This window comes from Pan paniscus, chromosome 19, assembly GCF_029289425.2.
Source record: "Pan paniscus chromosome 19, NHGRI_mPanPan1-v2.0_pri, whole genome shotgun sequence".
NCBI lineage: Eukaryota > Metazoa > Chordata > Mammalia > Primates > Hominidae > Pan > Pan paniscus.
In genome coordinates this window covers 94,776,797-94,801,804 of record NC_073268.2, presented here as the reverse complement: position 1 = coordinate 94,801,804, position 25,008 = coordinate 94,776,797, and the positions used below count along the sequence as shown (strand labels likewise).

Sequence of the window (25,008 nt, the reverse complement as noted above, 5' to 3'; positions counted from 1 at the left end):
GGTTTGGCACTTGCCTGTGGCACCGGCCTTGTGACTTGTTTTTATTTTTTCTTTCTTTTTTCCTTATAATTAAATTAGAGATAGGGTCTCACTATATTGCCCAGGCTGGTCTAGAACTCCTGGCCTCAAGCGATTCTCCCACCTCAGCCTCCCAAAGTGCTAGGATTGAAGGCATGAGCAACCACGCCCAGCCTGACCATTTATTGACAGTCTGTTAGCTGTGCTGGGGTGGCATGAGAGGCTTGCCTCTGATTATCCTCATGTTCCTGGTGACTCTGGTGCCCCTCTCCCACCCTGCCCTACACTCACTCATACATGTGCCTTAAGACTTTGGGAAAAGGAAGAGTAAACCTTTGGGGGAGATTTGGTAATCCTGAGTGTACTTTTTCTTGCTTTATGTGTTCTTGTGTGTCCTGTTTCCCAAGATTATGAATGTCTTGGCAGGACTAGTCTTGAACTAAACAACAACAACAAAATTCATGCGTTATAGTACTACCTATGGCTTTGTATTTAATTAGGCATTTTAACATTTTCAGTATCGTATTTAATCTGTATAATCACATTGTGATATGAGGTGTGTGACCTTACTTATATTTACATGGTTAAGATTATAAACTGAAATACGTTGTTGAAGTTCTCTCTCTTGGCCGGGTGCAGTGGCTCACGCCTGTAATCTCAGCACATTGGGAGGCTGAGGCGGGTGGATCATGAGCTCAGGAGTTTGCGGCCAGCCTGGCCAATAATGAAACCCTGTCTCTACTAAAAATACAAAAATTAGCTGTGCGTGGTGGCGCGCACCTGTAGTCTCAGTTACTCGGGCAGCTGAGGCAGGAGAATCACTTGAACCCAGGAGACGGAGGTTGTGGTGAGCTGAGATCACACCACTACACTCCAGCCTGGGTGACGGAGCAAGACTCCGTCTCAAAAAAAAAGAAGTTCTCTGTCCTGTCTGAGATGATCAGCAGCATTGTTTATCCCTGTAGCCCCGGTACTCTTTATTGATAGTAGAGATTTTACTCCAATTAGGTACTTTTTAAAGGTAATTTCTAGGAAAATCTCTATAAAAATGCATATTAAAAAACTCCTTTACAGTGGAAAAGAGTAATAACTAACATTTCCCTTTTTCCTCACAAGCTCTAAACCTACTAGAAATAGAAAAAGAAATCTGAACGTGGAGATCATATGATCAGCCTTGTAACTGGCGAAGAGAGGGAGATGGAGGAGTCCTTATTTCAAACATCTAGGAAATATGTTGCCAATTAGTAAAATAGGTTAAATTTCTCCGTTTCTTTCCCAGTAATAGGATCTTTGAACTAGACTATTTGAAATTATCATTTGAGGCCGGGCGCGGTGGCTCACGCCTGTTATCCCAGCACTTTGGGAGGCCGTGGCAGGCAGATCATTCGAGGTCAGGGGTTCGAAACCAGCCTGGCCAACATGGTGAAACCCTGTCTCTACTAAAAATACAAAACAATTAGCCGGGTTTGCAGTGAGCCGAGATCATGCCACTGCACTCCAGCCTGGGTGACACAGTGAGACTCCGTCTCAAAACAAAACAAAAAACAAAAAAGATGAAATTATCATTTGATATAACCAATAGCAGAGAGATACCTGTACTCTGATTCCTTCTTCGTTTATGCAGTCAATCCTTGTTATTTGTGGATTTTGTATTCATGAATTTTCCTACTCACTAAAGCTTATTTGTAACCCGCAAATCAGTCCAAAGGTAGTCCTTTCGTGGTCATTTCTGGACATTCACAGAGCAGTGAAAAATGCAGTTTGCTCAGTGTACACATTTCCAGCCACTGTGAAACAAGGTGACTGATTTCTTGTTTCAGCCCTCATACTGTAAACAAATGACCTTTATGTGGTCTATTTAGCATTACATTTTTTTTTTTTTTTTGTATTTTTGTGCCTTTGCTGGTGACTTGCTCTTTAAAATAGCCCCTAATCATAATGCTGAATTTCTGTCTGTTGTTCCTAAGTACAAGAGGCCATGATGTGCCTTATGGAGAAAATATAGTATGTTAGCGAAGCTTTGCTCAGGAATGAGTTACAGTGCTGTTGGCCATGAGTTCAATGTTAATGAATTAACAGTTGGCTGGGCATGGTGGCTCACATCTGTAATCCCAGCACTGTGGGAGGCTGAGGCAGGTGGATTGCTTGAGCCCAGGGGTTTGAGACCAGCCTGGGCAACACGACGAAACCCTGTGTCTACTAAAAATAGAGCCCATGTCCCCCCCCCATGCGCCCATGGTTCCAGCTATTCAGGTGGCTAAGGTGGGAGGATTGCTTGAGTCTGGGAGGTAGAGGTTGCAGTGAGCCAGGATGTCACCACTGGACTCCAGCCTGGGTGACAGAGTGAGACCCTGTCTTAAACAAAACAAAACACAACAATATATATTAAATAAGCCATCTTTAAACAGAAACCCATATAAACAAGGTTATGTATTGTTCAGTTGACAAAAGTGTGACCAGAGGTCTGTAGGAACCTAACCTGTATTTCCCCTAGGAGCAACGGTTTAGTCTTTTCCAATTCAGTGTTAGCAATGACTATTTTTGTTTTTTTTTTGAGATGGAGTCTCGCTCTCTCGCCCAGTCTGGAGCGCAGTGGTGTGATCTCAGCTCACTGCAACCTCCACCTCCCGGGTTCAAGCAATACTCCCTGCCTCAGCCTCCTGAGTAGCTGGGATTACAGGCGCCCACCACCGCACCCATCTAATTTTTGTATTTTTCATAGAGATGGGGTTTCACCATGCTGGCCAGGCTGGTCTCGAACTCTGACCTCGTGATCCACCCGCCTAGGCCTCCCAAAGTGCTGGGATTACAGGCATGAGCCACTGTGCCCGGCAACAGCAACAACTTTTTAAACAATAACTACTTTGAATAGCAAGAATCAACTATAGCTTAGCCCTCTTCCTACCCCTAAACTTCAGGCTGTGACATCCCAGTGCCACATTTGACATCTCCTGGGGGATACCTACAGGGTCTCTCACAGTTGGCATGGCCACAGCAGAGCCCCTGGTGCTGTGTCCCTCTTTATTCACCCCACCTGAGAAATAGCATATCCGCTCACATAGGTGTTCCCATCAAATGTTTTGAATGTTTTGATATCAGCCTTCCCTTTCTCTTGTTTTGCCTATCCAGTTCATTAGTAGTACTGTTTATTCTACTTCCAAAACGCATCTTGAAGTAATCTGTTTTTCTGCATCTCTGCTGCTGATGTGCTAGTGGAGGCCACTGAATTACTTGCCTGGATGCCACATGAGCTTCCCGTAGCTGATGCCACTCGGTGCACCCATATCTCATGTTCCCTTCCTTCTGGGCACGTGGAGAAGCATATTCTCACCCCCTGGCCATTGATTTGCTATCCTTTTCAGACCCAGAGGGAGCAGGCTAAGAAATATTTTGTGGAATAAGTATGTGGTATTATTTTAGGAGCACTTGGTATTTCTTTGGGTAATAGTAGCTTCTGCAATTTGAGGACTGCTTCTAAACCTGTTAGGAATATTTTTTGAACTGTAAGGGAATTTTTTTTTTAGGGCAGATAAACATCTGAACAATGTATTAAGTAAAAGCTTGGAGACAATCTTGGGAAAAAAACACTTCAAAAATAGATTGTTTTAGAGTTCTTTTTTTCTGAAACCACCTGCCTTCTAAAGCAAGATAATTAGATTTTAAACAATGGTTTCTGCTTAGTTAGGTTTTTTTAAATTTTTTTATTTTTATTTGTTATTATTATTTTTTTGAGACAGGGATCTCAATTTGTCACCCAGGCTGGAATATAATGGCATGATCATAGCTTACTGCAGCCTTGACCTGTGGGCTCAAGCGATCCTCCCACCTCAATCTCCTGAGTAGCTGGGACCACAGGCACACCCACCAAACTTGGCTAATTTTTAAATTTTTTTTTGTAGGGGGGATGGAGTCTCAATCTGTCGCCCAGACTGGGGTGCAATGGCACAATCTCTGCTCACTGCAACCTCTGACTCCTGGGTTCAAGCAATTCTCCTGTCTCAGCCTCCCGAGTAGCTGGGATTACAGGTGCCTACCACCACGCCTGGCTAATTTTTATATTTTTAGTGGAGACGGGGTTTCGCTATGTTGACCAGGCTGGTCTTGAACTCCTGACCACAGGTGATCTGCCTGCCTTCGCCTCCCAAAGTGCTGGCTGGTCTCAGACTTTTGGGCTCAAGTGATCCTCCCACCTTGGCCTCCCAAAGTGCTGGGATTACAGGTCTGAGCCACTATGCCTGGCCTAGTTTGTTTTTAAATCAATAACAGGTATCAAGAAGTTTGGACTGGCTGACCTTGGTGGTCTTACTGCTGCCACCTTTGCTCTACCTCACACAGTATGTGGGTGTGTTGGGCCCTTCTCGCAAGCTCCTCTGTCATGTGATGGTTCCGTCTTCAGGGCTGTGGCAGGACCGCGCTGGTTCAGTTTGCTCTGTGTCAGCTGAGTAAAGGATGGGTGGAGTACACCAATTTTGTAACTTGTAACATTTGGTCTTGTGGTTTTGCAAGGAAGGGGTGATGTATAATTAGTAAGGCAGGAGAGCAAAGGAAACAGGAAGGGGATCTGCAGTGCTCCTGTATCAAAGTAGATCTCCAAAGCAACAAGGGACAAAAGCAAGCACACTCCTCCCGCCCACCCGTTTTTACTTACTCTTATTTGATCAGAGAACTTTGCTTTCATAAACATCCTTGAATTAAGGCTGGAATTTTTTGGTAAAAATTCCTAACTGAATTTGGTTTAGAAGTATACAGAAAACCCAATGAATTAATTGAATAATCTCCCTTACCCCCTTCTTCAGACAATTCTCCTGTATTCTCTCAAGTAATAAAAGTACTAGAAAGATCAATTGTATTTATCATTAAATGGCTGGTGCTTATAATTTATTCCTTTAATCTAGTTAAACAAAGTGAGCTTTCCTGATAACCTAGGCATTGTTGTCCCCTACAGTAACCTGGGCCTGTTGGATGTGTAAACATTTTCCTTTGACCCAGGACTGTGTTGAAACTATTTGTTAATCACACAGCAGGATGATCAGTACTTACACCAGCTGACGGGACACCTGGCATGACTACTCAGTGATCCAGTAAAACCACGCCAAGCTGGTTCCATAGAGTTTTCATTTTTGATGATAGGACTCGTAGCTCTCAGAATCAGAGAATGTTTAGAGGTGAAACTTACCACAAATGTGGGTCAGCATCTTTAGTTTGTTTCCTGTGTGTGGGGTGCAGTGGCGGACAGTGAGAGAGCCATGTGATGGGAGGAGGCTGCAGAGCTGGCCCTTGTGGCCCTTGAATAATGGGTAGGGTTCAGAAAAGTAGAAAATATTGTGAAATTTATTTTATTTTGTTTTTTTGAATGAAGCAACAAAAACAGAGATTTATTGAAAATGAAAGTACACTCCACAGTGTGAGAGTGGACCCAAGCATAGGGGCTCAAGGGCCAAAAATACTGTGAAATTTATTTTAATCAAAGTGGAACATAGATATAGTTTTAAAGATCCTATACAACACAAAATTTTACGTGCTTATAGCAGCAGTTTTCATAAGAACCCCAAAGTGGAAACAACCAGATACCATCAGCTCATGAGTGGGTAAAGAAGATGAAGTCTGTCCCTACAAGGGAAGATTCTTTAGTCATAAAAAGGAGTGAAGTTCTGACACATGCTGCAACATGGCTGAACATAGAAAACATTGTCCCAGGTGAAAGAAACCAGTCACACAAGGCCATGTATTAGGCAAATCTGTAGAGGCAGAAAGTAGATTAGTGGTTGTCGGGGGTTTGGGGATGTGGGAATGGGGGTGACTCCTATGGGGTATGGGGTTTTCTTTTGGGGATGATGAAAATGTTCTAGAATTAGATAGTGGTGGTGGTTGCATAACTTTGTGAATATGCTAAAATCACTGAATAGTATTCTCTAAAAATGTCCTGCCTCTCCCAGACAGTGCCTCCTCCCCACAAATGTTGACCTCTAGATCCTTCAAGATTGGGACCGCAGTGCAGTATTTGAGTCTCCCCAGATCTCTTCCTAAATACCAGAGAATGCTGCTGAGAGTGTGCATTTTCTTAAAAGTCACTCCCCTCGTTAGTATACTTGTGCCACTATCTTCCCACCCCTCCCAGGGACTTTTTCTATTCTTACTCTACGAGCCTGGCATACTCTGGGCCTTCAGAGCCTGATCCTTAGCATGCCATGTAGTTTTTTCTTTTCTTTTCTTTTCTTTTTTTTTTTTGGCGCTGCCATTACGTGTGTCCTCCAATGAACTCTTGTGTTTTGCAGGGGGAGATACTTTGTTCTCTTGACCTTTGTAGGTCTAGCTCTTGGCTAACATAGTGCTTGGCACAGTTCAACAGACATCATTTAGAATGAACACATGGTAAAGAGTCAAATCTTTTTTTAATAAATCAGTGTACACTTTTATTATTATTATTTTTGAGACAGAGTCTGACTCTGTCACGAAGACTGGAGTGCAGTGGGGTGATGACAGCTCACTGCAGCCTTGACCTCCTGAGCCCAGGTGGTCATCACCTGCCTCGCCCTCTGAAGTAGCTGAGACTACAGGCGCGCACCACCACAGCCAGCTAATTTTTTAGTTTTCTGTAGAGACGGAGTCTGTTTATGTTGTCTAGGCTAGTCTTGAACTCCTGGGCTCAAGTGATCTTCTCACCTCAGCCTTCCAAAGTGCTGAGATTATAGGCACGAGCCATCACGCCTGGCCTTTCAAATTATTACTCTGATGAGTAAATCAATATGTGAAGAGCAGCTAGAAAATGGGAGAATCGGCATTCTAAATGTGTTAGGCTCTTTCAGATGGAAAGTAAGAGAATCTCAGGTTACCATGTAGTGATACTTTATCCTAAGAAGACAGAGGAAGTAGGAAACTTGGTTGCCACACTGTCACTGTGGGTCTTGGAGCTCAGGTCTCCTTGTGGGAAAGTGGTCTTTGTAATAAAATCTTGCAGGTGTTGTATAATTTCATTAGTCTACATGGTGAGGAATAGAGGAGGTTCAGAGAAGAATATAAATGTATTTTGTATACCTCAGAATTTTAGAAAAGAGAATCCTGAATATTTTTTTTGGAGGAGTTGAGGAAGAAGTAACTGAGGTTTAAATTTTATCTTTGCAGTGATGCCTGTTCTGACCGTCTTATTTAAAACTTAATAATACCTGACCCCACCCCCTGCCACATGCTTCTCTTTTCCCCATAGCACCCATCACTTTCTAGCATGTTACTTATTATTTATTGTGTATATAGTTTTTTGCCTATGTCTGCCTGTATAGTAGAAGCCTATTATCACTATCCCTCAAATTAGCCAGTGTGTGTGGACAAAGGGCAAACCAATGTTGATATTAACAAAGCCCTTTCAGGAAATAAGTACTGGTGAATATGCACATAGGAACTGGCACATGCGCTGGGTAGAACATGAATTGCCTCTCCTCTCCCTATATATGTTCAAAAGGTAATGGAATTTTTTTTTCTTTTTTTTGAGACAGAGTCTCGCTCTGTTGGCAGGCTGGAGTGCAGTAGCACAATGTCGGCTCACTGCAACCTCTGCCTCCTGGATTGAAGCAATTCTCTTGCCTCAGCCTCCCGAGTAGCTGGGACTACAGGTGTGTGCCACCATGCCTGGCTAATTTTTGTATTTTCAGTAGAGACGGGGTTTCACCATGTTGGCCAAGATGGTCTCGATCTCTTGACCTTGTGATCCACCCGCCTCGGCCTCCCAAAGCGCTGGGATTACAGGGGTGAGCCACTGCGCCCAGCCAGGTAATGGAATTTTTTGGTGCAATTTCTATGTCAGTCTTTAACAATCTTTTCATGTAGCCAGCAGAGGGCAGCACAGATGGAATTTATGACATTCAGTATTTTTGACTTTATTTTAAAGGGCGTTTAAAACTACTGTAGCAACCACTTCTAGGAGTAGTGTGAAGTTTATTTCAATTTCAGGTTTCTTCTTATTCTTTCTCGCTTGTAAATTGTGCTGTTTCTGCTTTGTCTTTATGGAGGAAGTTGTTTCTGTTTACTTTATCATCATGAATATGTCAAATTAATACTTTCCAAAGTCTTTTTGACATGTTTCCAGATGCCTCCAAGGGCTGTGGTGAGGTTGGCGATGGTGGGTCTTGAAGGGGCACTGTTCTTTTGCCTCCAGAAAGTGGCAATTACTTGAACCAGAGTTCTTTGAGGTCTTCCCAATGCTCCCAGGCTCCACGGTGCACAGGAGACTGCAGTCCTGGCTCAAGGGTCCTCTCTGAGCATCTGACCAATGCTCTTGACCCCCTTCTCAGAAAGAAAAATCCCCAAAATGTACATACTCAAAACCACACAGTTTTTCAGTTTTGTGGCAAGTTATGGAAGTGATCATGGATTTTCTTGATAGAAACTAAATAAGATCAGTCTTTGTGATGCATACCTCTCTTATTTTTTTTCTTGCAAGAGTTACTGGTCCTTAGGCAAAAATTGAAGTAAATGCAAATTGTGTACATAAAACAAAGGATATGGTTTAGGTTTTCTTTTTTTTTTTTTGACATCTAATCGGTTTTGAGTTTTTCTTTTGATAACAAAAGTGCTAACAAGTCTGTGTCATGAAGGTATGTACTAGCAAATGTGATCAGAAATCCCATAGCTTGCTTTGCTAGGTACAAGGTAAGCCTGTGTCAAGGAATGGCAAGTTCTTTGAATTCTTGTTGACACATTACATATGTCCTTTGTCATCAACTCTTTTTTCCCCCAAGGTCTAATAGATGCATTTATGTCAATACACAAAAATAGTATACCTCTATGTTTTTTAGGTAACCAAAGTAGAAGGAACCTTTGAAAGAATTGTGCAGTGTGTCCAGGTGTCTGGATTTCTGCCTGCAGAGGCTGGACAAGTCTTTGTTATGCTCCACCCCACCTTGCAGATGTTCTTCGGGACTTTGGAGGACACTTGCGTGATTGTATGCCCTAAGCTGTCTCCCATTTGGCAGCTTGTTAGGAAAGGTCTAAGCTGCGGAGAGAGGATACCAGGAAGCAAAATGATTTACCCCCAAATTCCAGAAAGGCTGCAGGGTACCCAGCACCTCTGAGAATGGAGATAAGGAAACGAGGGTGGTTTGAAAATGTTCATTGTGGCAGTTAAGATTTCCAGGTCTCCTCTCCATCTCCTGCAGCAAGGCAGTTTCTCTTGCACTTCTGGTAAACATGAAGGTTTACTTTCTGAAGAAGGCTGTGAAGATACAGAGAGCGAGTGAAAATCTATATTCATTTTAAAAAATACCAACCAAGAAGCAGCACCGAAAAAGTCCTTATATTTAACTGTGAGATTCCCATCCTTTCTTCCTCAGTGTAGCCCCCACAAATACTGGTGGTCAGTTTTACACTCCACACAGCCCAGGTAGGGGATTGGAGAATACTTCTTTGGGTAACTAGTCTAAGCAAAAATAAGCTGCAGAGCCCCACATGTGGGGTCTCTACACATTACTGCCTTATCATATTACATTGCCACACATCAATCTGTAGGCCATGCCTACCACACAGCTTTTAACCAGGTTATTAGTGTGTCACTCTTAAATGAGAAGAAGTAGACTATGCTTGCTAGAGACTTAAGGAAAATCTTCAGTGTTAGCAAGCAAAAGAGCAAATAGTTTAAGGAAACAGGTCATGGGACATGTAGAAGAAAGCTTTAAAAAGTATATACTTAAGAGTCTCAGATATTACATGAATGAAACAAGAATAGGCTGCTATCAAAAAGGACTATGGGTTGAGTATTTCTTATCTGAAATGCTTGGAACCAGACGTGTTCTAGATTTCAGTATTTTTTGGATTTTGGAGTACCTGCATTGTACTTGCCAGAGCATCCCTAACCTGAAAACTGGAAATCCAAAATGCTCCAGTGAGCATTTCCTTTGAGTGTCATGTTGGCACTCACAACGTTTAGGATTTGGGCATGTTTCAGGGATTTGAGATTTGGGATTTGTGTTAGGTAGACAGCTTCAGAGGCCATGACACGGGAGCGAAGCTGGAAAGTAAGACTGCTGGCTGGAGACCAGTGTGGAGTCTGGTGTACTGTGGACGAGGACAGAGAAGGAGGGGCTGGTGAGTGGACGGAGATGATGGGAGAATTCTCTACCATCCCACCGCCCAGAGATAATGATTGTTAATGTGTTTAGTATATATTCTTCCTGGCTTATTTCTTTTTTCATTTTTATAGTCTATGCATTTTTGTTACGTGATTTTTTCATTTAACAGTATAACATAGACATCTTTCTGTCTCTACAAAAATAGTTACGCAACATTTTCCAATTACTTTTTTTAAGTGCCAAGGAATACTTTTAAGTAACTCACAGGACAAATGCCCACACTAAATAAATACAACAGAAGCTCTGACACCACCACACCACAGAAGCATAGACATTAAAATACTACATTATGTCTGTCTAGTTGGCATGTGTTTTAAATGGTAATCCACACTGTGCATTTAGCTGTGGCTAGGCTAGCACTTTATTTTTTATTTTACTTATTTATTTATTTATTGAGATGGAGTCTTGCTCTGTCTCCCAGGCTGGAGTGCAGTGGCACCATCTCAGCTCACTGCAACCTCTGCCTCCCAGGTTCAAGTGATTCTCCTGCCTCAGCCTCCCGAGTAGCTGGGATTACAGGTGCGCCCACCACCACGCCCAGCTAACGTTTGTATTTTTAGTAGAGACAGGGTTTCACCATGTTGGCTAGGCTGGCCTCAAACTCCTGACTTCAAGTGATCCACCCGCCTCGTCCTCCCAAAGTGCTGGAATTACAGGCGTGAGCCAGCACACCCGGCCTATTTATTTTTGAGACAGGGTCTCACTCTTGCCTAGGCTGGAGTGCAGCAGCACAATCATAGCTCACTGTAGCTTCAACCTTGCAGATTCAAGCGACCTTCCTGTCTCAGCCTCCCTAGTAGCTGGGACCACAGACATGTGCCACCACGCCCAGCTAATTTTTACATTTTTTGTAGAGACAGGGTCTCACCTTCTCTCCCAGGCTAGTCTCAAACTCCTGGGCTCAGTCAGTCCTCTCACCTCAGCCTCCTAAAGGGCTGGGATTACAGGCATGAGCCACTGGCCCAGCAGGGCAGCATGTTAGAAGACAGCTGGTAAATGAAAACAGTTATTTTGGAAATCAGTTTCATAGCAGTGTATAGTGAGCCTTAAAGTAGTTCGTATCTTTTGACCAGCTCTTAAGCCCACTTAGAGAAATTTAGCCTAAGGAACTAGTAGGAGCTGAGGAGGCAAAGGTTACAAGGATGTTGCAGCATTTTACAGGATATAAGGAAAGAGAAAGATTAATGCCCAACAGTAGAAGTGGTTAAGTAAGTTACAACATATACATAATGCAACCATTAAACATACCGGCTCCTTCAATTCCATTCCAACCTTAGGGTTCTTTCTAGCCTTCCCCCTTTTCATGTTTCCAAATTCCTTTTCCTGACAGTGGGAAACCTGGCCCCCATGATCTGGCTTGAGGGTTGCACCCGACACCTTCCTTTTGCCTCCAGCTCTACTTCCTGTCCGGCTCCATCCTGCTGTCTGCCGGAGGCTGTCCTGGAGGGAGTGTGGTTCCTGGTTGGGTTTGACCAGGAGACGTGAGGGTGAGAGAAGAGTGAAGTCAAGGTGATTCTCTCCTGCTGGTAACTGAGGCTTGCTGAATCCTCTAGCGACGCTCTTGCCAGAGAGCTCCCATTTGCCACTTTTAGCAGCAGTATGATGCCCTCGCACCCCGTCTTGACTTAGCAGTGATGGGGGCTGCCCCTGTTGCTAGTCTGGGGGGCTTTATTACTCCTTGGTGTCCTCTCTAAACTCTGCCCTCACTTTTATAGGTGGTGCCTATCTTACCTTTCTCCACACTCCCACTCCAGGAATGTTTCTGTCTCTGGGATAATGATTGATACGGGTATTATGCTTTCAAAAAACAAACCTTCCCTAGAATATTATATAAATATTCACGTACTTTTTTCTACTGTCATTTATTTAATTTTTTTGTAGAAATAGGATCTTGCTTTGTTGCCCAGGTTGGTCTTGAACTCCTGGCTTCAAGCAGTCCTCCCACCTTGGCCTCCCAAAGTGCTGGGATTACAGACATGAACCACAACTCCCAGCCTAGTTTTGAAACATTTTAGACCATTACATGCTTGTGTATTCCCACCTAATCTATCGCTGGAGGGGGTGAGGCTAAAATCTATTTAAGGGATTTATTAATTAAAAATATAGAATGTCTTGAATCAACAACACTTGCATCAAAATGCCCTATTGTGTGCTTTTTAATGTGAATGACGAACGAGTGTTTTCTTCTACTTTGTTGATTTATTGCTTTTCATAGGGCCTGTGCTAGCTCCTGTATGTTTCCGATATCATTTGTTCAGACACTGCTCTGAGGCCCTAGATTATTGTTCTGGTTTTGTAATGTGCCATTATTTTTTTAGTTATTTTAAAGTGTACTTTGAAACTTTTTAAAAGCTTCCATTTAAAAAAATATGTAGTAATCTAACACTCTGTTTGGGATTGATGTTATAGATATGCCTCATGAGTTGGGTTATTATATGTTTTAGTTTCCCAGAGACAATCCCAGTTTATGCTGACTGGCTGATGTAATTATTAATAGTACCCATTTGCAATCTCAAAAATATCTCAATATGGATGATAAATTATATGGTCACTTATGAGTGAGTGAAACATACAATTTGGTGATGCAGTGGTTAAATGTCTATTTTAAGGAATTGGAGACATGAGATTCATTATTTCCTTTTTTAACAAACAGTGGTAATTGTTGTACTAGAGATGACAGTGTGGTGTTGAGCCAGGTATGCCTTGCCATGCTTCCAGCTTTAAGGGACGCTGCCTGGCCAGGAGCCTATGAGGTGGCCTACTGTGCCCAATAGGGATGATGGCTATTAAACGAGCCAGTCAGAGTCCCTCTTTTGAGAATGTGAACTGGAAGTATAACAAGAATGAGGCATTGAATAGTGGGAGCAGAAGCTCAAAGTCAAAAGGTCTGGAGGAGCAGGGGACCTGTGAGGCCATGGGTGGGTGGAAGGAATGATGGGACCTTTAAGGCAGAGGCTGTGGGGAGTGGGGACGGGGGACCTGGTTGGCAGCATATCAGAAGATAGCAGCTCCAGGCCTGGTGCAGTGGCTCACGCCTGTAATCTCAGCACTTTGGGAGGCCGAGGCGGGTGGATCATTTGAGGTTAGGAGTTCGAGACCAGCCTGGCCAACATGGTGAAACCCCGCCTCTACTAAAAATACAAAAATTAGCTCAGCATGGTGGCAGGCACCTGTAATCCCAGCCACTCGGGAGGCTGAGGCAGGAGAATTGCTTGAACCCAGTAGGCAGAGGTTGCAGTGAGCCGAGATCGCACCACTGTGCTTCAGCCTGGGCGACAGAGCGAGACTCAGTCTCAGAAAAAAAAAAGAAAAGAAGATAGCAGCTCCATTCTTTCACTTGCCAGGCCAGAAAGCTCGGAGTCACCCTTGACTTCTCTCTTTTACACCTCACGTGGACTCCATTGGGACATCCTTGGCTGTACCCCGAAAGTAAATATAGCAAGAATATGGCCACTTTTATCAAGTAAGCCGCCAACCCGTCTCACCTGGATGACTATAGCAGCCCCCCAACTGGTCTCCAGCTCCTGTGCTGGCTGTCTCCAGTCTGTTCTTCCCCACAGCCAGAGTGGTCTTGTTACAAAGGAAGCCACAAAATGCTCTGTTGCTCAGAACCCTGGCAGCGGCTATGCATCTCACCCAGAATGGAAACCAGAGTCCTTAAAATAGCTGCCAAGGCCCCATGCAGTTCGCCTACCACCCTCCTCACCTCTGCGACCATATCTTCCACTCCTCCCTACACTGTTCTTCCTGCTCCAGCCACAGTAGCCTCCTGGCCCTTCTCAGCAGAGGCCTTCCCTGACTGCACTTCCACTTCCCCCACTCCGCAGTACTTACTTTCTGACATACTGCATATTTTACTTACTTGTTTCCCCACCTTTCCCATCTTGATAGAGTGGAGACGCCACGAGGGCAGGCATTTTGTCTCTTTAGTCCTCTGATGTCTCACTAGTGGCTGGCACTTAGTGTGCTCAGTGAATGTTGAACGAAACAGATAAGACAAAAGATACAACTATCTTTGTAAAAACTTTTTAAAAACAAGTGACTGGTTATGACAAAATATTTGTAACATTTCATACAAAGGATTTGTAATCTACAAATCATTTAAAAAATGATAAGCAATAGAAAAGTGGGCAAAGGCTTTGAAAAAGCAATTCACGAAAGAGGAAATACCTCAAACTTACGAAAAGATAATCAGCATCATCAGTAATCAGGTCAGTGCAAATGACCAACAAGAACGAGAAACTGTTTCCCACTGTCTGACTGGCAGAAGTTAAGTTTGGTCCCATCAGGGACGTGGCAAGCACTTTGGCAGCATCTGTGAAAGCTTTAAGTACTCAGGCCTCATGACCAGCTTTTCTGCCTTTGGGTGTCTATTCCAGAGAAACGCTATACCATTTGACAGTAGGGAGAAAATAGAAGTGACCTGCCCTCTTACAAGTTGGGATCACTGGCTGTGAATGAGACCTGATACCAGAAGATAGAAATGCTGTTTGGGAATCATTAAACATAGGTTTTGAAATGGTGCAGGGTGGGACTTACAACTGTGATTTTGACATACTAAACCAAAAGGTGACACGTTGGGTTTATATTAATTGCCTCTACAAAACAAAGTGTTTTTTTTTAAATATATGCATATGTATTTATTCAACTGTTATTAGGCAAGAAAGAAGAGAATGTGATGAAGTCTTTGCCCTGGAGTCACGTCAGCACCTTCAGAGTCTGACTGGAGACAGCGCCCTGTTGTCTTGCTGTAGATGCGTGTGTTCCCAGCTCCCCAGTGAGACTTGGCCAAAGTCTAGCACTTCCTGCAAAGCTGCTGCAGGTGTTTGCATTTACAACGAAGACTAATAGGAGAGGGGTTTGGGAGTCCAGCAGAGAGCAGGGTGCGGAGGGTGGGCTCTGCGGCCAGGTCTCGTGCTTTGGCAAGCCATGCAACGACTCTGGGTGCTAGCATCCTCATCTGTGATCTGGGGATGGTGAGGACACTCACCCCATGGGATGTTTTCAGGATTAGATGAATTAGGTCACATCAAGCTAGGCACAGAGTAAGCATGCAATATATGTTATCTATTACGATGATGCGGTGGGAAGCTATGTCTGGATCCAGCAGTTCTACTTGTGAGAATTTTTTTCTATGGAGATAATTAAAGAGATGTGCCAAAACGTGTGCACACGTGTATTGAGATACGTAGAAAAATTGGAAATCACTTAGAAGTCTTACAATATGGGACTGGTTAAATATTATGTCTAGACTGAGAATAATAATAAATGTGATAGATGTCCATTTACAGTCATGAAAAAATGTTATAAGTAAAAATAAGTAGCTATAAAACGACATATAAAATATCGTGTGTGTGTGTGTGTGTGTGTATCTATAGAAGAGAGAGAGAATATATATAATACTTATAACAAAAGTCTGGAAAATGTCTACCAAAATGTCATCAATGGCTATCTCTTGGTGATAGGATTAAGGTGTTTTTTTTCCTTGTTACTATTTTCTAATCTTCAACAATGAATATGTGTCATGAACATGATAGGACTGTGCAGGCAAGAATCTGGGTGCAGCATATTAGAAATCATAATGGAGATGAAACTGAACTTAGATTGGGAGTTTGGCCCTTGGATTTTTTTTTTTTTTTTTTTTTTGCCTCTAATATCTGCTTTCTGCTTTTAGCCTGTGACCTCATAACATGCTGTAATGATTACGATCTCTTAGTCATGTTCTTGGGAAATGGGCTATTATCTCATTGTGAGGGGACCAGGGATTTTAATGATTCCATTTTAAGAAAATGTAGTCGGCTTTCCATGGGCTCCCCATCCATGGATTTAACCTATTGTGGATGGAAAATATTTGGAAAATAAAAAAAGGTCACACCTGTACTGAATACATACAGACTTTTTTCTTTTCATTTTCTTTAAACAATATAGCATAACAGCTGTTTACATAGCAGTTACATTGTATTTGGTATTAGAAGTAATCTAGAGATGATTTAAAGTATATGAGTGGATGTGTGTAGCTTATGTGCAAATAATTAAGGACTCAAGCATCCATGGGTTTTGGTGTCCATGGGAGTTCCTGGCACCAGTCCCCCTTGGATACCAAGGGACAACTGTACTTGAAAGTGAAGAGAAAAACAGCAGTGAGTCCTGGCTGTGACTTTGGTTGAGTTTGAGAAAAGACTAGAAGTGTGGCTACTAAACTAGTTTGACTCCAGTGTAAGATTGCTTTCAGGGAAGCAGATGGTTAACACACTCAGAAGGTGCTTGAGCTTGACTTCAGGAACTGGGTGGTGGCACTGACAGGGAGTGCCGCTTCTTTGGAGGCTGGAGGTTGATTGGCCCAGGCGTGCAGCCAGCCATTGCCTGTCTGTTCAGGAAGCAGCTCTGAGCTGCCCTAGTGGCTGGACAGCTTCACAGGTATCCCCGGCCCCTCCCAGTCAGACCCCACAGGAAAACTTGGCTCCCAGTAAGTTACCACTGTCCTGGAAGCACAGAACGGACTTTTCGTGTCCCGCTGTAAGGAAACAAGATGGTCCTTAAAACCGAAGAGGAGGATGGTGAGTCAAAGCCGCAGCCCCCGGCCGGGACCGATGCGGCTTGGGGTATATGGAGTGGAGTTTTAGGTATCTCTTTTGATTAGTATGTGAAATCCTGTGAGGATAGTTTACTGAGCCTTTTGGGGAGGAGTTAAGGACCAACCTAGACTCTGGTTTTTATCTTACTGTTTTCAGGAGAAAGACTGCATAGTCTCTTAGTGGTTAGGAAGCTGAGGCTCTCTCGGGTGTGTGTGTGTGTGTGTGTGTGTGTGTGTGTGTGTGAGACAGAGAGCGAGAGAGAGGAGAGAGAGAGAAAGAGCGAGAAGAGAGAGAGATATTAAGGTAACTCAGTGTTTTTAAACCAAAGAGGTTCTCCTCCAATCTTTGCTTTCGTTAGAGTTCCGCCTTGGGTGTTTCTTGGTAGATTCCACTTCATACTTGGTGATTGTGTCTACTTCCTGTATCGAAATAACAGTTGGTCAGAACTTCTGGGAATTCCACAAATATCCAGAAAGAATCTGATACTAAAAAGTAAAGACATTAGAGATCGGATTGAAAGAACCAGTGAGATTTGGGATAAATAGTACTTGTTTTATTAAATAAAATGTATCTAAGGGAAAAGACGATGTGGTCTTCTCCCTTTGGTTGTTAGGTGAGGACTGTTTGAAGCCTGGGAGGACAGGGTCTGTAGAACTTCCTTTATCTGCTCCACACCCGTACTATAAACAGTGGAGCTATGAGTAATGGGATGACAAGCTGTGCCTTCTAAATCCCAAGAGATTCTGCTGAAGAGCTGTGTCTTAAAGCCCTGGGTCAACACAGGAGTTGTGTTTGTGGATGTGTGTGTGTTTTATTGTATTTTATTGTGGCACCTTATCAGATGGTGATGTTGTAATGCTGCAAGACAAAATAGTAAAATGTGTACTGGGTTGTAGCTGGTAATGTATGATATATTTAAGTTTGGAATAAATATCTGGCTATGTTTCAAGTGGATTTTGTGAAAGTTGTAATAAAACTTGGGGGTCCTCTTTAGGCTTTTCCCACTCTGGTTCGCTATAAAGCACATATTTGAAAGCCCCACCTCTAAGTGCAAATGATCCTGGACAGTGTCCACGGGCGACACTGAAAGCTGCAGCACGCGTTGGGGACGCTGGGAGGGAAGCATGCACAGGTGTCCATAACGATACTTCTGTATCTGAAGAGGGGTCAATAGTGAGGGGATGTGCCAGGCCAGGGCTGAACTGCCTGCTTGGTGCTTTTCTAACTGAAAGGTGAGTCCACACTAGCCAAGATCTAGTTCCAAAGGGAACACTTTTGAGAGTGGAAGAGGACACTAGTGACTATGCTGGGACAGCAGGAGTGAGCCGGGCCTGGCCATGGTCCCTCACGCTTATTTGCTTCTGGTCCTTCCAGGTGAGCCTAGCTTCAGACCCACCGGAGGTGCTGTGTAATAGTCACTTTTTATCCTGGAGGCTTCAAAAGTCAACATAAACTACCCTAATCAACAGTGGGAGTGATGGGGGTGGGGCATGAGGTTAGGGGCCAGGAGCTTAGAGGTAGAATTACTGAACAGCTTTGCTTTGACCAAGTAACCTTAAAGAACTGGTGCTTCTTCGCTTCCCTTACCCCCTCCCATGGTATTTCCTTGTGTTGTCACCTGGGACTGAAGGCAGTGTTGCCCTTTAAACCACTGCTAAAATAGATGCCCTTAGACATTGCCTTGAGAGACAGAGTGGCATTTTGTAGGTGTAAAAGAAGGGGGACAAATGGAGTTTCCTCTGGCAGGTCCCTGAGATCCCAGGGGAGGGCAGAAGTTAAGAGTCAGTTATGCTTTCCATAGAGCTGCTTTTAACTAGACTTAATGCCCTAAAGAACACGCCTAAGAAAGGGTATGTGGGGGTTTTTGAAAATATTCTTTAAGGAAGTCAGACTCTTCTGCTGCATTAATCTCAAACCCACAATTTTTAGGTTAAAAATATTGCTTTCTGGCTGGGCGCGATGGCTCACACTGATAATCCCAGCACTTTGGGAGGCCGAGGCAGGCGGATCACCTGAGGTCAGGAGTTCCAGACCAACGTAGCCAGCATGGTGAAACCCTGTCTCTACTAAAAATACAAAAATTAGCCGGGTGTGGTGGCAGGAGCCCGTAATCCCAGCTACTTGGAGGCTGAGGCAGGAGAATAGCTTGAACCCGGGAGGCTGAGGTTGCGTTGAGCCGAAATCGTACCACTGCACTCCAGCCTGGGTGACAGAGCAAGACTTTGTCTCTAAAAAAAAAAAAAAAAAAAGCTTTCTGCTTTTTTTACCTGGTACATTGGTACATACATTCATGTTTTCATTCTGTATATGTGTGTTAGTGAGAATTAACCAGTTTAATTAATTGGGCACTATTTTCTTAACTGCCATAAGTTATTATTATTTTTAGCTATTTAATCTTGTTAATGTCAGTCCCCCTTGATTTGCCTTTTTTTTTTGAGATAGAGTCTCGCTCTGTTGCCCAGGCTGGAGTGCAATCTCGGCTTACTGCAACCTCTGCCTCCCGGGTTCAAGCGATTCTCCTGCCTCAGCCTCCTGAGTAGCTGGGACTGCAGGTGCACGCCACCACACCCGGCTAATTTTTGTATTTTTTGTAGAGACGAGATTTCGCCATGTTGGCCAGGCTTGTGTTGAACTCCTGACCTCATGTGATCCACCTACCTTGGCCTCCCAAAGTGCTGGGATTACAGGCGTGAACCACTGTGCCCGGCCTTGATTTGCCTTTGAACGCTCTCTTTGGCATCTCTTTGGGATAGATTCCAAAATCTTTGGTGTGGGACCTGAGGCCCTTCACAGGCAGACACTAAGCCCCCTTCAGGGTGCCAGTTCAGCCCTGCTGTGTCCTGGGCCCTGCCCTGTGGTGTGCCCATTGTTGCTGGCCTCCGTCACTTCCATACACTTTATCTTGCTTGGTATACACCATTCTCTTCTTGTCCATCTGGGGAATCCGTTGGTCCTTCAAGTTCTGGCTCACAGGCTGGCCCCTCTGAAGCCTCTTGGCATCGCCTGGAATTCTGTGAGTACTTGCTGCACTTGGCCGCTGTGGCCGGGTGTGCTGCTGCTACGGGCTTACATGCCTGTCCCCACTGGCCTTCACTTTCTGTGCAGGCCAGGGACTGGAGCTATTTAAATCCTAGCTCCAAGCACAGGCTGCGCCTATGGCAGATGCTCAGTAAACGCTGAGCTGAAGTGAATCTGTGTATTTCAGTAAGAGAAAAAAGAGCTGAGGACGCAGCCGGTGACCTGAATGTGAATTGGGCTCTATTAGTAGTGTACCCGAGGTGGATTATTTGTACTCATTGAGTCTTTATCTTACCTGTAAACTGATGAGAACAGTGTATAGTTCATTGTCAGGAAATATGCAGAGTTACAGTTGAGCTTTGTTGGAAAATTTAAAAAAGTGGAAATGAGAAAACATTTTAAGCTGTAAGATAGCATGTGTGTATAAACTAGTATTATTTGTAGGAAAATATGCCAAATAGAATGAAGTATAGGCTTCCTCAGTGGGACACTGGATTTTCAGATTGCTTCTAAAATGCTGTCCTTGACGTGAACTTTCCACGTTATCCTTTTTTTTTTTTTTTTTTTGGAGATGGAGTCTCACTCTGTTGCCAGGCTGGGTGTGATCTTGGCTCACTGCAACTTCTGCCTCCCGGGTTCAAGCGATTCTCCTGCCTCAGCCTCCCGAGTAGCTGGGACTACAGGAACGTACCACCATGCCCGGCTAATTTTTGTATTTTTAGTAGAGACAGGGTTTCACCATGTTGGCCAGGATGGCCTCTATCTCTTGACCTCGTGATCCACCTGTCTTGGCCTCCCACAGTGCTGGGATTACAGGCGGGAGCCGCCGCGCCCGGCGGTTATCCCATGTTTTAATCCGTGCCATGTGATTGTGGTAGTCTCTAGTTGGACAAGTTGCTTAGGTTGTGGTGTTTGCAGGAAGACCTGAGGAGCTGTAACTATCAGTTCATATCCCCCTAGATATTTCTCACTCCCTTCCTTATGGATTTTGTATTTTGCAGAATCAAAAATGGTTACATCTTTATTTTTAAGCAGGAGCATGTTTGGCATTGTACAAAGCACACATCATAGCAAGAAACCTGTATCACCATCTGCTGTGACAAGTTTTGAAGAGGATTCACTCTGGTTTGAATTTTGTAGGCTTTCCTGTTGAGTACACCAGAGATGAATGCTTACGGTATTACACAGAGGATTAGAACTGCCCTTTCTTCTTAATGAAGGTGAATAGAAACAAGGGCTTGGATTCTGCCCCTCTGAAGAAAGCTGACCCTTATCCATTATCTGAGTCTTTGTGTAGCCTCCCAAGTTTTCTCTTCATTATGGAATGTGAAAGCACAGGACTGGCTGTGGGGGATCAAGACCCAAAGTCTGATTAGACAGGAGGGATGTGGAAGGCAGCAGGTGGAATTTTCTGCGATGTCAGTATCGGTGGAGAGAAAAGGCAGGTATCGTAGGTCTTGGTAGGCACAGGTCTGGGCATTAAGAGCCTTTATCAGCCTGCAGCATGGTCAGCCGAAGGGAGGACAAAGTCAGGGACTGTAGATGCAGATAGGAGGCAGAGTTGGAGCAGGAGTGGCCCTAGGAAACAGCAGGGATTCCCGCTTTCATCCACCCCTCCCTGTGCGTCAGGAGGGTTTGCAGGAACCTGTGTGTGGCTGCAGGCTGACAGAACCTGCATGCACTTTACTGCTGGTTACATCAGAGATGCTGGGCTAGACCTGGAAATTTTTAGTAGTATCCATCTCTCATTTTTCCCTTGGATTTTGATAATCCTGCAAAGGCAACTTTACTGGATTTATAGTGTTCTTGTCTCTGCCTTTCTTTCTGTTTTCAGCCCAGCTGAGATTTCCTTTTTATTTGGTTTTTTTTTTTTTTTTTTTTTTTTTTTTTTGAGACAGAGTCTCGCTGTCGCCCAGGCTGGAGTGCAGTGGCACTATCTCAGCTCACTGCAAGCTCCGCCTCCCGGGTTCACGCCATTCTCCTGCCTCAGCCTCCCAAGTAGCTGGGACTACAGGCGCCCGCCACCACGCCCGGCTAATTTTTGTATTTTAAGTAGAGACGGGGTTTCATCGTGTTAGCCAGGATGGTCTCGATCTCCTGACCTCGTGATCCGCCCACCTCGGCCTCCCAAAGTGCTGAGATTACAGGCGTGAACCACCGCGCCCGGCGAGATTTCCTTTTTAGAAAAGGACTCTTAAAACTGCCACCATCTTCTCCTGTTTACCTTCAGAAGAACTTTAACTTGTGGGGAATTCATATGGGTTTTGTGTTACGGCTGGAGCCATTAAGTAATTACCTGGGACAGAGTCACTAACAGTAGTGTAATCACAGACTCTTAAAGCCATGAGGTGCCTTAGAAGTTATCTAGTCTAGCCCTGGTCAGTTCTGCAAATGAAAGCCATTGCTGTGGCTCCTGGGAAGGACTGAAAACTGAGCCCAAATCAGCCAGGATTTTAAGTTTCAACAGCCACTGTTGAGTTATGCTGATCTCCTGCCTTCATATATTCCAAGTTACCTTTTTGTTTTTCTCCTGACTATGTGATGTGTTGATTCTGTAGCCCTAGGTAATACACTAGGGGGAAAATGGAGGCAGAAAAGTCAAATTCTGCTTTCCTGTAGATCAGCTGGTGTGTGAGGACTCTCCCTAGCACATTCACTTCTTCCTTAAGAAGATAATTTCGTGCCGAGTGCGGTGGCTCACGCCTGTAATTCCAGCACTTTGGGAGGCCCAGGCAGGCAGATCACAAGGTCAGGAGATCGAGACCTTCCTGGCTAACACGGTGAAACCCCATCTCTACTAAAAATACAAAAAATTAGCCGGGCGTGGTGGCGGGCGCCTGTAGTCCCAGCCACTCGGGTGGCTGAGGCAGGAGAATGGCGTGAACCCAGGAGGCGGAGCTTGCAGTGAGCTGAGATTGCACCACTGCACTCCAGCCTGGGCGACAGAGCGAGACTCCATCTCAAAAACAAAACAAAAAAAATAATAATTTCGTAACTTGTATCATGTTCTTCCTTCCTCTACAGAGGAATCATGGAAGCTCAATTTCTGACCTAAAAAAAGATGCAGTGAATTTCTTTTTTTGAGTCAGTGACTGTTGTTTTTTTTTTTTGAGACGGAGTCTCGCTGTCGCCCAGGCTGGAGTGCAGTGGCGTGATCTCGGCTCACTGCAAGCTCTGCCTCCCGAGTTCACACCATTCTCCTGCCTCAGCTTCCAGAATAGCTGGGACTACAGGCACCTGCCACCATGCCCGGCTAATTTTTTTTTTTTTTTTTTTTTTGTATTTTTAGTAGAGATGGGGTTTCACCGTGTTAGCCAGGATGGTGTTGATCTCCTGACCTCGTGATCCGCCCACCTCAGCCTCCCAAAGTGCTGGGATTACAGGCGTGAGACACCGCGCCCGGCCTAGTCAGTGACTATTGACGCCTTTCCTTCTGGTGTCTAAAGTCTCTTTCCCTTTGTGTTTTCTGTGAAGAATTGGGATTCTGAGTCACAGAATTCAGACGAGAGACCACATACGAAATCACAGCAGAATGGGTGTAGTTACAACAGGCACTTCATGGGCATTAAAACAGAATCCAAGGATGTTTCTTCTATAATAGAAATATTGGGCCAGTCTGAGCAAATATAAGTGGCTGGGGGCATTTCTGTATTTTCTTTGAATAAAAACTTCAACATCAAATTTTGTGTTAGTTGTGGATCCAGATATACAGATAGGCAGAAGAGGAAGAGTCCAGGCCTCCCCCACTCTCTTTCCACAGTCCTTGCTTTGAAAGGTGATTCCTGCTAGCCGTTTCAAGTGTGTCCTTCTCAGAAGCTCCCTGTGTGTTTAGCAAGCATAGGTGTTACTTGTGAGAAGGTATTCTGTGCCATCCTGTTTCACCAGATGTGTCTTAGAGATCTTTTCACGTTAGCATTTACAAATCACCCTCATTCTTTTAAATTACCAAATAGTTTTTAGGTAGTTTAAAATTTTTGGAATTTGGGGAGCATATCCACTCTTAAGTGGAATTTAAGAATCAAATTCATAAGTTTGATTCAAATCAAATCAAAAGGTGTGTGCTCTTTATGTTTTGCTAGTGCCAAAGGTTGTACCAGTTTACACTCTCCCAGCAGCACGGGAGACTGCCTGTGTAGCCCACTCCCCTGACAGTATTTCGTCTCATCTGGCATTCTGATTCCTGCCAGACTAATGGAAAATGGTATGTTATTCATGTTTTAATTTGCATTAAACACATAGTGACTGTGAGCATATTTTTCTGTGTGACCATTTGTATTTCTCTTTTTGTAATCTGTCTTTTATATCCTTTGCTCATTGTATTCATCTTTGCTTTACTAATTTTTATGCTGCTTTCTTTGTGACTTAAATAAATTAACCCTAGCCAGGTGTGGCACATACTTATAGTCCCAGCTATTCTGGAGGCTGAGGTGGGAGTATCGCTTGAGGCCAGGAGTTTGAGGCTGCAGTGAGCTATGATCACACCACTGCACTCCAGCCTGGGTACAGAGTGAGACCCTCTCTCTAAAAATAATAAGTTAATTAATTTAAAAAAAGATATTAACCCTTTGTCATATGTTTTGTGAATTTATTGTCCTAGTTGTTTACCTTTTGGCTTATGGGATATTATTTTTCACTCAGAAGCTTTTCATTTTCATGTCGCAGATGAACAGACTCACCAATATTATGACTATACTAATTCATGCTCTATTCTAGAATTATTCAGGTTTTATTTTACATTAACATCTTTGATTGAGCTAGAATTCATTTCAGCTTAGTTTTATCCCAAATGGCTAGCTGGCTATTTATTTGCTCAGCACCCTTGACTGAATAATCCTATTTTTCTTTACCGATTCAAAGTGCTACGTGTGTGTTTCAGTATTTCTTGAGTTTGTTTTCTGGTCTTTTTCTTCTGTTGCAGTTTCAATTACCAAAGCCTCACGTGCTTTAATCTCAGGTAGCTACACCCTCACGTTACCCTTTCTCCCTTTCATATCTTTCTGACTATTGTCATATATATTTTTTCCCATGTGAAGTTTAATATCCTTTTTATTATATTTCTGTAAACATCATATTGGTAATGTAAATATTTTTTTTTTTTTGAGATGGAGCTTCGCTCTCATTACCCAGGCTGGAGTGCAATGGCGTGGTCTTGGCTCACTGCAACCTCTGCCTCCCTGGTTCAAGTGATTATCTTGTAATACCAGCCTCCCAAGTAGCAGGGATTACAGGCATGTGCCACCACACCTGGCTAATTTTGTATTTTTAGTAGAGATGGGGGT

The 25,008-nt window shown here is 43.8% G+C and overlaps 1 protein-coding gene across 2 annotated transcripts in view; it reads left to right on the top strand.

Moving 5' to 3' along the window:
• Nucleotides 1-25,008, top strand: part of CYTH1 (cytohesin 1) — a 108,496-nt gene that overhangs the window by 28,749 nt on the left and 54,739 nt on the right. The window contains exon 1 of one of the 2 annotated variants that reach the window (XM_003818268.7): nucleotides 4,175-16,693. The exons of the other annotated variant lie outside the window; for it this stretch is intronic. Within the exon in view, the coding sequence (XP_003818316.1) occupies nucleotides 16,666-16,693 (28 nt within the window). The 5' untranslated portion in view covers nucleotides 4,175-16,665. Of the gene's footprint in view, nucleotides 1-4,174; nucleotides 16,694-25,008 lie in introns of those variants that run through there. 2 annotated transcript variants of the gene reach the window in all.